This window comes from Apteryx rowi, unplaced genomic scaffold (genome assembly GCF_003343035.1).
Source record: "Apteryx rowi isolate R43461 unplaced genomic scaffold, aptRow1 scaffold_1188, whole genome shotgun sequence".
NCBI classification, from domain to species: Eukaryota; Metazoa; Chordata; class Aves; order Apterygiformes; family Apterygidae; genus Apteryx; species Apteryx rowi.
In genome coordinates, this window is record NW_020447406.1 from 105,382 (window position 1) to 118,947 (window position 13,566).

The window sequence follows — 13,566 nt, forward strand, 5'->3', positions numbered from 1 at the left end:
TTTTTTTTTTCTCCAATGATTTTATTCTTACCAATTTCAAGTCCATATCCCTCTTGTTTTCCCCCTCCTTTTTCTTTTCATTGGGTTTTCAGTAGAGGCATACCTCCCAGGTGAAAATATAATTCAGGTTCTCAGGCAGTCAAGATACTAGAAAGAAAAGCCTTATAAAATGAAGTAATATGAAGCTGTTTGTTTATAAATGCAGTTTATTTCATGAGCGTTTATGAAGAAACGAAAGAAAAATGTAGTGATTGTTTTATAAAATAACAATTCCTTTTCTCCTTATGCTCCTTAGTTCCAGGCAGAGTGTGTCTCAGGCTGCGTGTGTCCTCAAGGTCTGTTTGATGATGGGAAAGGAGGCTGCGTTGAGGAGAAGGATTGCCCATGTATTCATAACAATCAGTGGTATTCTCATGGAGATGAAATAACAGTGGACTGTAAAACCTGGTTAGTTGTAATTTTCTGCTCTCTTCTTATAGAATATATTCCATGCAGGGGTTTAGTAGTCATTTCTAGGCTTAAATACTACAGTGGTTGAGATCACTGTAGGTATAAAGCTTTTATTCTCAGGCATACTTCGTGACATCTGAGGAGATAAAGATTGTACTGAAAATATGAGGGTAGCCAACTACCTCTGTTTTCAGCAAGCATATCTTATTGGGAAAGTGCGCTCATTTTTGAATATGATCATTGACTGATCTAAGAAATGTAGCTGTCCAGAGTTAATAATTTTATAACAGACTAAACTATTAAAGTTGAGACACAAGGCACACTGTAACACAGAAGTGTGTGTTATGCATGTCACCATGTTGTGTCAGATAGCTGTGTGGTTTGTTCTGCAGTTTTCCAAACAGCACACTCTTGGTGAAATCTGAAAAGTCAACTCTTCTACTCTCTTCTAGTACCTGCCAAAAAGGAGATTGGAGCTGCACCAAAGGTGGTGTGTGCTAYGGGACTTGCACCATATATGGAAGTGGCCATTATATCACCTTCGATGGAAAATTCTATGACTTTGATGGGAGTTGTGAATATGTAGCTACTCAGGTAATATTCATCAGGAGAGCTGAATTACCATCTTAAAATGCTTTCAGATTGCCTTGAGAATCTACTTTCCTGTTTGGTTTTGTCATTCTTCGTTGTCTGGTGTTGCTGTTCCTGAGGTGTTTGCAGCTTGATAAATGTTGCATTTTCAACCCAGGCAAGTTGTGTGAATGTGTTCTTTTGATAAAGGAGTCGTAGCTTGTGTGTAACGGGACTAGTGTATAGTGAGAGGTGACAGGTCCTCACCAGTCATCTGAAATAAATAAAAATTCTGAGATTACGAAACAAGGATATTTTTCCTCTAAGAAATATTCCTTGTTTTGTTTTACTGTCTTGCTTGTTTCCCAGGTTTTGGCACTAACAAGACTGTAATTACTATTTATGTGTATTCATAGGGGTGTGTGTGTGTATATAAATATATATTTGTGTGTGTGTGTTTGTATATGTTTGTGTGTTAATACATATGTATTTAGAATTTTATATAGGAAGCAGTGATAATTTATACACTGTGGAGATTTAAATGATTACACTTAAATTATTTTTAGATTGAAATCAAATTTAAATGTTCTACTTAATTTTCTTATGCTCTTTTATTCCTTTTTTAATAGGATTTTTGTGGTGACAAAAACTCCAGCAGCTCATTCAGTGTAATCACAGAGAATGTCCCATGTGGAACTACAGGAGTCACCTGCTCAAAGGCTATTAAAATGTTTCTAGGGGTGAGTAATGATATTCAGTGAGTATACACCAAGTATTTAGGTAATAGAATAAAGTAATGCACCAAATGTGTAGAAGTACTAAGCCGTGTCCTTAAAGCCACCTATAACAAGTAAAGGTTATCCGTGTGTAAAGAGGTAGGTTCTCAGATACTGAGACGTGTTCTAGCTCTGTCAGACAAAGGTGCTATACCACTTTGTGTCATCTTGGAAAGTTAGCCCACAGACTTTGAGCTCTTAGTCTCAGAATGGGTTGTACTGTTAAGGGGCTCTAGTATTTTATCTCTTTATAAGAGTTAGTATTGTAATATTTTTCATCTTTTTACCTTTCAGAACACCGAACTGAAGTTGGAGAACAAGGATTATAAAGAAATTCAGCGAGATATCGGTGATGAAGTGCATTACAGAAAAAGGACAGTTGGCCTCTACCTTGTTATTGAGGCTAGCAATGGTGTGATGCTTATCTGGGATAAGAAGACTACTATTTTCATCAAGTTGACCACTGATTACCAAGTAAGGAGCTGTCTGTTTTCTTCTGAAGCAGCAGTATGAATGGATGCGATAAGGAAACTGGAATGATCTTTCATTCTGCCTCCCTCCTTTCATTGTTAGAACCTCTACACATTGATGATTCATACGTAGCTTGCATTATTACTATTATAGCTTGTAGTGGGTGCTATTGTAGTTTCCTACAGTCCATTTCAATGCATTGCAGAGGATGCATAGTACATGATTGCAATAAACTCAGAATACCTTAGACACTTTGCTTTGTGAATACTAAGAGCTAGGCATCCAAAGTAATTTAGGGGGTGCAAATTGAGTGTGTATGCACTTGGAAACCTGCATGGAACCTCAGCCGTGAGTTAGACTGAAATTCCCTATGCAAGGTATGGAGATTTCAGGTTTCTGAAAACCAACATGCTGAATTATAGACCACTATATTTTTTGGGCTGAGGGGGGAGGTGCTGGGTTGCACAAACAGGGACATACTGTTCCTCGAGGGGGCTTATGTATCTTAATTAGCACTACCAAAAATCCCCTCCTGAGGGTAGGTAGCAAAGTTCTTTTGAGAAAAAAAGAGTGACTGTCTTTTTTTTTTTTCATGGGTAAGTAAATGGTGTCAGTTCAGTAGAAGCTTTAATATAAATGGTTTTGAGCAGATTCAAATTCTCTGGTTTATATTAACAGTATTTATTTGGCTGAATTAGAATAAATCATGAAGAATGGGAAATAAATCCATTGTTCTCAGCTGAAAGAAGTTTAGCCACTCTTGAGTGTTACAAGTTGGATGAAGGACCTCAGGGACATGGAAATACATGAGAAATAATAGGTTTCAAGGAGGGAAGAGATGGGCAATTGAGTAGTTTGCTAAGTAGGCAGACAAATGAAGATTTAATTTCTGTAAAAATGATTTGAAAATAAAAATGAAAATACATAATTTACAGGGAGGATCAGTTGTCCTTTATAAAGTCAGTGTTTTCTTCCTTTACTAGAGTCTGTTTCTCACTTTCCTGATATATTTAAAAGCTGTGGATGTGTTCATTTCCTTTTCCAGGGCAAAGTGTGTGGTCTGTGTGGCAACTTTGATGGCAAGTCCAACAATGACTTTACAACAAGGAGTGGATTGCAGGAGACTAGTGCTCTGGAGTTTGGGAATTCCTGGAAGCAGTCTTACACCTGCCCAGATGTCACAGAAGAGATCCTGCCCTGCAATGTGAAACCACATCGCAAGTCCTGGGCAGAGAAAGAATGCTACCTCATCCGGAGCGCAGTCTTTGAAATCTGTCACTCCAAGGTTTGTAGAGAGCAGTATGTGATGGGACAGCACAGTATCTTATCGCAGGAACAAAGATATTATCAGAAATGAATGAAGAAACAGTTAAATGGAGTGATCTTCAGCTAAGTTTGCAGTACACATAAAGGTGTCAGCACACTTCAGCTAGTCTTAATCAAAGCGGCTTGAGTATCAGGCGCACTGGAACTGTGGCAGCAGAGGTGCCAGCACAAGCTGTGCAAACCCATATTCATCACCACGGATTCACTGCTACTGTTACTCAGGGTAGCTTCATAGATGTTGCTTGGGTAGGTCTGTGTGCAGCGGTTGCACCATCTCTTGTAGAGAGACTGTCATTGATACTGTGAATTCTGAAAGGCCTTGTAATCGCCCTGTCATCTGACAGAAACTTACTATACTTGAAAGATGGCCATTGCAGAGACCACTGCTCCTTGTAATACTCAACCCACGCAGGATATCTTCTTGGAACTCACCCACATCATGCAGTTTAGGCAGGCTTAGCCACTAGTACAGTGCCTCCAAATTGTATCAACATATGTACTATGTCAGGCTTACAGCTTTCAGAGCACAGTGCAATCTCTCTTTTCCTTGTCTCTTATCTGAAATATGGTAATACTAACAATAATTTGTGCTTATCTCACAGTGGAAAAATCACAAAGATTTTCACAGTGATTTAATATGTGTTTCTATGTTGATTCCTTCAGGGCCTAAATTCCAATCTAGGTTTCCCCTTGTGTAGTCCAAAACAAAAAGGTAGAAAGGCTTTGCTAATGTGTGATTGGATAAACTCCAAAAATGGGCAAGCACAGAACTGTGCTTCATATTTGCTGTGAAATGCAGCCTTTCTGAGGTTGCTCAATACTTGGCTGGCTAAGCTTGCTGGAAGATAAGGTTTCATTGGCATCAGTCTGATTTGGTTTTGAGAGCAATAAAATGGAATTCTTGTGAGAAGATGTGGGCACTACCCAAGACTGTATTTTATTTTGTTTGATCATAACAACTTGTGAAGGTGGTGTGCTGCTTCAAGTCTATTATTATCTGAAATACAGTAAGCAGTTTCCAGCCTACAATGTTTATTCGAGATTTGGTAATTCTTAGAAACAGTCTCACACCTGCCCAGCTCAGATCTCATACCTCAAGAGATATTATTGCTAGCTTGCAAGTTTACTAGTTTGGAGATGAACTGGGGCATCATTTTATCAACAGGTGGACCCAACTCCGTTCTATGAAGCTTGTGTTCATGATGCCTGCTCATGTGACAGTGGTGGAGATTGTGAATGCTTCTGTTCAGCAGTCGCTGCATATGCTCAAGAATGTATCAAGGCTAAGGCCTGTGTGTTCTGGAGAACTCCTGATATATGCCGTGAGTAACAGTTAAACACAACTGCATCCTGCTGGCTGTTGTCAAAGAGCATATCAAATAAATCATGAGTTCAGTTACTGTGGGGTTGTGCTGGCTGTACAACATGATTTATTTTCTCAGCATAGCAGGGAATGAACAGAACTAGTTATTTTGTAGAACTAGAACTAGTTGGTTACACTAGTAGCAAACACTAGTATATTTCAGAATTAAAATACACAAATAATATATGTGAATTTCTATTACTGTTTTAATGAGCCCAGCATGTTTTAATATATTAAGGCTAGAGTTCAAATGATCCTTCCATTTTGCTTTCTGATCAGTGAATGGGAATTCCTGTTATCTTTTACCTTACAGGAAGATCTCATATTCAGAATTTGGTTTTAGCAGTTGTTTATTGAAGTACTTCTGTTTAGGTGCCCCTCGTCTGTATTGAGTGTTTTAAGCAGTGTCCATTATGAGCTAATGCTCATACCAGTATGTCATACAATAATGTAAAATAGTATTTAAATTAATATTCCCCAAAACAGTATTCAAAACAAAATTTTGAGATTCCAAGTGTCAGAAATGTCAAGTTTTTGATTTTTAAAAATTTATTCTGATTCAGAGGTAAGGCTGGTTTTCAAGTTTAAAAAACAGTCAGTGAAACAGAAATTAAAAGTTTCAGTCAGCTCTGATTTATAGAGTATAAAAGTTCCTTTCTCTGTTCGTAGTCATGTAAACTGAATTCTATTTAAGTTTATCCATAAAATCTCATATGCTTGTTCTTGGCCTGCTGGAGATGACTCTTGACCCATGTGATACAGCAAGGTAAAATTGCTCTGAATATGCCACAAGAGTATTTAGGAGTTTGCTAATAGTCAGGGAATAAAAAACTCACAGAAATTCTCCATTCATTTTAAATTAAAATCAACACCGATTCTGGATTTTTTTTGTGATCTGAATCAAGACATATTCCCCCTGCAGCTCTGGTGTTTAGTATCAGAATCTTGGGCTCCAGAGTTATGACTCCCCAAAAGTTCAGTAGAGTAGAAGGTTCAGGTGTTGTATCTCAAGAGAATTAGTGCCAGCTTATCACGTATATTTATTTAGCATGTATCATTAAAGGCAAGAACCGAGTTGTATTCTGGCAATTGTATTTTYGATCGGCCTCTGCTTTTTCTCATCAGCAATATTTTGTGACTACTACAACCCTCGTGATGAGTGCGAGTGGCACTATGAGCCTTGTGGCAGTGACATCATGACCTGCAAGATGATCAATAATGTCAGCACCAACTTCTCAGTACCATACCTGGAAGGTAATAAATTCACGGCCATTTTTATCTTTTATTTCATAAAGCATTGTTTAGATATCATTTAATGTTCTTGTAGGTTGAACTGGTGTCTCCAGTCTTAAATAAATATTTCATGCAGTGTAATTTAATATTTATAAACATCAGTGGATGATAGTCACATTGCTAACATACATAAAACTAAGCTTTTTAGTGCATCTCCTTTGCAGTTTTTGTTTAGGCTTTAAGATCAAGATGTGAAACTTAGCCAGTTTATTCTGCATTCCGTCCTACTTAGAGGGCCAGCATAAGGTACAGACACCATTTAAATCCCATCAAACCCCTTAAAAGATGTAGAGATGTAATACAAGTAGGAGAAAGGCCTTATGCTTGATAACTGAAAAGGGATTGCACCTTGGTATTGCTTTGTAATAGTAATGTTACAGGAACTGTAACAATCTAAGAATGTGAATGAGGATATAAATGTCTTCTATYATACCACAGAATAAAGTTGGAGAAAACAGGCATGTTTTTGGCCACGCAGTCTTTTCTTTTGGTCTGGACCAGAAGTGGCTATCTTCAGTGTAGGGATTGGAAAGAACTGCCCCGAGTTTAACTTGGTTATTTTAATCCTTGTGCTGCTGGTAACATACTTGATAAAGAAAGCTCAAGTGACCCTTATTTTGAAACAGATCAGTTATCAAAGAAATCTGTAAAGCATCAGAAGGTAGATGATTGTATGTCCAATTATTTTTAAAATTATTTTTTTTATCTTCAGTACGAATGTAGGACACACTTTCTTTTGTTAGGACATTTTTAATACAGTCTGGCAGTGCCAAGTGACTTCTAACTGCCAATTAATTATTATCAGTTTATTAATTATGTTCAGTTTATAGGCTATTTACAATTCCAGTATAGTGTAAAGAGGACTTGATGTAATTATGAATTGGACGTTTTACGACAGTTGTTTATTTTTGGAAGCAGGATGTAGTAATTTATGAAATGCAGTGAGGACTGAGAGGTGATTAATCCCTTGCAGGTAGGGTTTGGGTCACTGGCAGACGGTATGGGAAAATGCAGATATATGTTTTGGGGGGAGATAGCTTGTTTATTAAAGGTGCATGAACAAGTCTACTATTCCAATAATGGTAATGAAAACCTTGTTCATTATTGAATCCACTTCCATATTCTTAACAAAAATACTATTGGGAAAGTGATCACATTTCAATATCAGAAAAATAGTTAAGTTTCTTTGTCTTAAAAATTACCAGCTGCCCATAGAATATAGTGTAAATTAGGGGTTGCTCCAATGTGTTGAACCAGGAAAAAAGCTTTCCTGCTTTTCACGAGTAGAGTCTTATCTAAGCCTCGTCACCCCAATATCATCAATGGGGACTGCTGAAGATTTAAACCTTTTGGAAAGCCTGATTGTCCAAGGATTAATTTGAACTCAGTGGGAATTTTCCGTTTCTTTCACTATGCTGATTCAGTGAGAATCATTTATTAATGATAGTGATTTACCTTTCAGAAGATATCCTATCATTGAGTTAACTTGTTTATTCTTTTCTTCATCTTGTACTTTGTGCTACTTGTGATCTCAACAGGTTGCTACCCCAGATGCCCTCCAGAGAAGCCCATTTATAATGAAGAGACAAAGAAGTGCGAGACCAGAGATGACTGTGGGTGTTACTTCAATGGAACTTATTATGAACCTGAGGAAGAAATACCTGTAGAAGAGAACTGCACAAGATGGTATGTAGAAATGCAAAAACACATGCAGTCATTCAGGAAAGAATTTATGTATGCTGAGCCTATCATTTCCTTTACTAGGCCTTAAGCATGTGTTTTAATAAGTAGAGAAGCATCTTTAAATGAAGAGCTGGTATATATTAGTATTTATCTGTACAAATCAGAGGAATAATGTCAGTTTATTCTGACACAATAATTATTATTATTATTATATACTCAGATGAGACTCAAACTCTGTAAAATTTGTTGAAGCAGCACTTCCAAGACATAAAGATTCTAAGCTTTTCATCCATAATTTGAAATACTCCAGATTTCAAGTTGATGGTGTCTTTTTAGTAAGTATATTAGTAACATCATTAAATTTACTCTCAGAAGTGTCATAAATGATACAACGACATGAAGTCTGGATGTGTCTCTAGAACAACCTTTTGATTCTGCTGGCTCTTCAGGAAGAGGGGGGCTAATCTGCCTTGCATTTGCATTTAAGACTAGGTTTTCAAAATCACTCTAATCTGAAAGGATCTCTGCTATCTCTGAAAGAGATAGTCAAGTCTTAGCTGCTCACTCTTAGTGCCTCACTAATGATAGCATTGACATCTATGAATCCACATGGTCAGCTGAGGCAAAATAACTGATCTGGCTTGAAAATTCACTCCCCAAAGAGCAGCTGTTATTACGCTGTTGCAATTTACAACACAAAGCAGTTCATGGTAGTTTAAGACACTGTACTTCAAGAGAGCAAAATGATGATTGTGTTGGAACGAAATAACAATAGTCAATATTGGAAAGCATTACATCCAGAGAAATACTCATTGTATGAATGAAGATGAAGTGACAAATTTATATGTTTCTGTGCTCTTGATTGTGCTAACAGTGTGCCATAAAACATCTGAAAATATTTCTAGAATTAACTTGCTGCTGGATTGCAACATTTTAATTTTTGACATTTCTCTTTTTAGTGTCTGTGTCTCCTCAGGAGTCACAAACTGTACAACAATCCCAGGTAAGTAATATCTGTTTTTTTCCTGCAAATAAAAGGAAAAAAAGAAGCATAAATGGCTATGTCTGTCTCTACAAAAGGCTTAGTATTGATTCGGAATAATTTTTTCCAGTGCAAGTTAAAGTTGTGGCAAAAGAAAATTGGGTAGCACTTTTGTTGAATGTTGCTGTTAGTACTTTTTGCTCAACCTTTCTCTCATGTCTCTTCCTTCTTTTCCCCCCTGTCCCATATCCAAGCTAACTGATTTCTCTATAAGACTTTGACCTCCTGGAACATGCAGTATAATAGAAAAGTGTCTAATGCTAAATTGCAGGTGTTACTTTTCTCAAAGTATTTTAAAACCTAGTTTGTAAGTCTGTTCTTCCAAGTCATTTTGTGCAGGGCTTTATTAGATGTGTTTTGACTTTCCTCTAAACGTAAAGATAAGTTAGTGTGATGAATAGGTCTAAGCTCCAGGTATAGCTCTGAGAGGAGCATGCATGATGCATTTAAATGCTGATTTGTGTCCTGGGCAATTTCATAAGAATTTTGCCTTTTTCTTCTACCTGATAGACTTAGCAGAAAAACTGCACAATAAAACTCTTTCTTACAGGCTGTCCTTGTGTGATCAATGGAACGAGATATGAAGTGGGAGATCCTGTGGGGCAAATACAGGAAGGTGACATGTGTATAACATACGTGTGTGGAGAAAACGGATCTATAATTGTTGGAAGTATTGTTCCTTGTCCGACAACTCCGTCTCCAGTCTCTTCAACCTCCCTTAGTACTCCGTCTACAGTCTCTTCAACCTCCTTTAGTACTCCTACCACCACAGGTAAAGCTTCAACGGAGATACATATCAAATAGTTATCTTCTTTGAGAAAAATATTTTAAAGATACAGTGCACAATATGTGGGCTTGTCACAGTCGAAACAGCTAGAGTGATGCTTATGAAGTTTTATTACACTGCACTAAGAAGATTTGAAGCACTTTGTAATGGTTTACTCCTCATGGAGGAAATCATGCCTATAAAGGTACAGGGTGCCTTCATAATTCTGAAAATATGTTTGCATTTCAATATCCTCCTGGGATCTTAAAGCAAATAGTATGGTTTAATACATTAATAGCAATTGTCTCAGTGTCTCAGCAAAAAATTATAAATGGAATATTGAAAACTACCTTTATAATTTTTTCTGAAACTTGCAGGTGATAATGATAAACATATGATAAACTTGCAGTAATACTTTTCTTTTCATTTCAGTTACCACTAGAAGCACTCCAGGAACTACAAGTAAGTTTTATATAAAAAAATTAGATATTGTAAAATGTCGAAAGAACGTTTAAAGGAAGGATAAGTTAAAGATGGCCTACTACAGAAAAATAGTTTTAAAATCTAACATAGGAAAATATGGTAAGAATAGAGAGAAGGAAGACCTTTGAAAGCTTTTACATCTTGGTTATTTGATGTTGATATGAAGCTTCCAGTTGAAAAACCTGGCAATATTGAACCAGTTTTTGAATTGTTTTCTCTTGCTAAAATGACATATTGCAGTGCATTACTTTAGTCCCTAATGGAGGAGAATAAAAACATAACCTTATCAGAATATCTTCTGTGAGTCCAGATACTGAACCTCCATCTTCTCTTGCAGCTCCATGCTTTGAATTAATTTGTAACTGGACTCAGTGGTATGATGTTAGTAGACCTAACGAAGGTGATGGTGACTATGAAACCTACGATGCAATAAGAAATAAACATGGAAATGAAATATGTGAAGTTCCTGAAGAAATTGAATGCAGGGCTGAAAATAGACCGGACATGAGCTTAGAAGAACTTGGCCAGAAGGTGGAGTGTAATGTTACGTATGGACTAATCTGTAAAAATGAGGAGCAAAGTGATGCCACGCCTATTTGTTATAATTATGAAATCAGGGTATACTGCTGCGAGTGGCATGAAGTTCCTTGTGAGACTAAACCGGGTTCAACACCAGTACATTCCACCACCACCAGCACAACAATAGTGGTTGACACCACAACCTGGCAGCCAGCGGTGACTACTACCACACCCAAACCCACCCCAACCACCATAAGCAAGCCCACACCACCATCTACTACCCCAGTAACTCCAACCACCACAGGTATTTAGTGGACCCATTCTCTCTGCTCTTGCCTTACCATAGAAGAAATAAAGAGCTGTCAGCGCATTAAGGCATGTCATGTCTGAGGCAGATATTGAGCTGCCAGGAAGTCTTACTTTTGCTGATGTAGAGCTCCATCCTTCTGCTAGAGAGAAGGGACCCATATGTGAGATGGGAGTTGGCCTTGATTTGTGGCACTGTCATTTTAGGCATTGTCTGGGTACAGCTGTGCAGAATTTAATCCCTTTCTCCTTCTGCTTTCCTTCGGTATCAGCATGGGCACTTGCCTACAGTTCTGGATCCAGGAAGGAAGGTTTCCCCGGTAGGGTTCAGAGAAGGGTTTCAGTCTGAAGGTAATTCCTTGCTGTGAACTGTGGTTCACACCTGGTTGCTGAGACCCACTAATATTTTCATGAACCTCTGCCTGACACTGCAGCTGACGCTGCACTATCCTCCTCGTGTCTTACCATTTGGTGGCTATTTTTGATTTACTGAGGAGTCCATCGCAGCAATGTCCCAACAGTCTTCAAGAGAAACAGGTGGCTTGACTCAGTGCACTAATTTCACCCTGGTCAGCTTTGGGGGCCAGAAGGGAAGGCCTGATCATACAAGTGAGCTTTGCTGTGGTCAGGAGGGATGGACCACTGCAGGTGTATGGCAATGCTCAAATTTGGCCTGTTCTAACAGGGGTACCTTCATGGGACATATGTGAAGCATACGTGCCACGCGCGACCCTCAGATCTGCTTTCACCCTTGCCGGTTGCCTCTGTCCCAGCTGCTCCTAATTGCTTGTTTTGTTGATGTCCGCCTGTAGTATCCTGCGACTGCATCTGGACTGACTGGATCGATGTGAGTTACCCAACTGTGGGTGCAGGTGGTGGCGAAGATGAATCCTATGAGAACATCCAGAAGCATGACCCTTCCTGGGTGTGTGTGAAGGCTGAGAATATTTCGTGCAGAGCAAAGGATTTCCCACACGTTCCCATTGAAGATCTAGGGCAGAAGGTGGAGTGCGATGTTGACAAAGGGCTCACTTGTAAGAATAAGGACCAGGTCGCAGGGGGTGTGATACCGATGCCATTCTGCCTCAATTACGAGATCAGCGTCTGCTGTGTCCCAGACAGACCGGAGTGTATTCCAAGCACCACCACAGGCAGCACAGTCCCTCCGCATGTACCGACAACCACTCCCACACCAACRCCATCAGAGACTCCCACCAGCACAACGCCGTACAGCACCACCTCCACCACCATCTGGCAGACGACGACGACCATTCCGGGCACTCCGACACCCACGCCAACCACTATAACCAGCACGCGCTCGCCTTCACCGACACCCACCACCTCGCTGACGCCTCCACCCACAACAACTGCAGGTAACTGTCCGACCCATGCTCTTGTGTGTTGCCTTGCTGTGGGAGCAATTGGGGTCCGGCAGCACCTCAAGTTAATCTATTGTGTGTGTGGCACTCCAGGCGGGACTAGTTATTATACATTGTGCATCCGCTGTACCGGCCGGATTCCCCAGTGAGTCCTGGGGCTGGCTCTTTCTCGAGACAGGAGCTCCCAGGGGTGTTGGTAGGAGGCTCTTTGGTCCTCCTAGTTAGGTTGAGAAGAGGGAGGTTCTTCACCCTGGTCCCGCTGCCTTGTTTAGGCAGGTATTGAGCCGGCCGGAAGTCCTGTTTCTGTCACCGTGGGGCTCCATCTTTGTGCGGAGGACACCGTGCTTCCACAGAACCACTGTGTAAGATTACAGTGGTGCTTGGAGAAGGGCTCCCTTGTTTCCTGAGTTGTCTGGGCAGTGCGCTGTTCAGCACTTCTTCCCTTTTTGTCCTCCCGTGTGCCCTTACTGGGGCACCCTGACTGTTGCCTACAGGTCTGGAGGGAGGAAGGAACGTTTCCAGAGCAGGTTTCTGGGGAGGAGGTTCAGCGAAGGGTTTAAATGCACGTTTTGATAGTGGCTGTGGATGGTCCCCTTTGGATGAGAGGTCCCCGTAGTACTTCTGTGAACCGCGCTCTAGCTTGCGCTGCACCACCGGGAAGCGAGTCAGCGTTGAGTCGGGAATATCCGCTTGCTACCCAGTCCCGACCCTGCCGCTCTCAGTGGTTTCTCCCTGAGTTAGCAAGGAGAAGCGAGTGGCAGGAGAGGATGAGACAGAGGCAGGAGGTCCCACTGGGTCTTGCTCCGCCTCACGTCGTACCCTGACGTCAGCGTTTTCTTGCACGCGAGAAGCTCGTGACCGGAGTGCCTGTGGGCTCACTGGGGGAACACATGCGGCCCATCCCTAGCTCTGTGACTGTTTTTCACAAGGGCACTTTGTGGGGCTGGARGGGAAAGTGTGGTCATAGAAGTGAGCTTTGCTGTGGCCAGGGTGGGTCGACTACTGTAGGTGTGTGGCAGTGCTCTGAGTTGGCCCCTTCTGTGCAGCATACGTGCCACGCGCGACCCTCAGATCTGCTTTCACCCTTGCCGGTTGCCTCTGTCCCAGCTGCTCCTAATTGCTTGTTTTGTTGATGTCCG

General features: G+C 40.4%; 1 protein-coding gene across 1 annotated transcript in view; it reads left to right on the plus strand.

The window, feature by feature from the left end:
- Nucleotides 1-13,566, plus strand: part of LOC112974878 (mucin-2-like) — a gene marked incomplete at its 3' end in the record, with an annotated part of 35,348 nt that overhangs the window by 17,337 nt on the left and 4,445 nt on the right. The window contains exons 19-31 of the mRNA XM_026084284.1: nt 296-447; nt 903-1,044; nt 1,650-1,760; nt 2,091-2,270; nt 3,313-3,552; nt 4,759-4,915; nt 6,082-6,210; nt 7,788-7,935; nt 8,892-8,935; nt 9,525-9,728; nt 10,173-10,202; nt 10,561-11,046; nt 11,861-12,421. Coding sequence (XP_025940069.1) covers nt 296-447; nt 903-1,044; nt 1,650-1,760; nt 2,091-2,270; nt 3,313-3,552; nt 4,759-4,915; nt 6,082-6,210; nt 7,788-7,935; nt 8,892-8,935; nt 9,525-9,728; nt 10,173-10,202; nt 10,561-11,046; nt 11,861-12,421 — 2,584 coding nt within the window. The remainder of the gene's footprint in view (nt 1-295; nt 448-902; nt 1,045-1,649; nt 1,761-2,090; nt 2,271-3,312; nt 3,553-4,758; nt 4,916-6,081; nt 6,211-7,787; nt 7,936-8,891; nt 8,936-9,524; nt 9,729-10,172; nt 10,203-10,560; nt 11,047-11,860; nt 12,422-13,566) is intronic.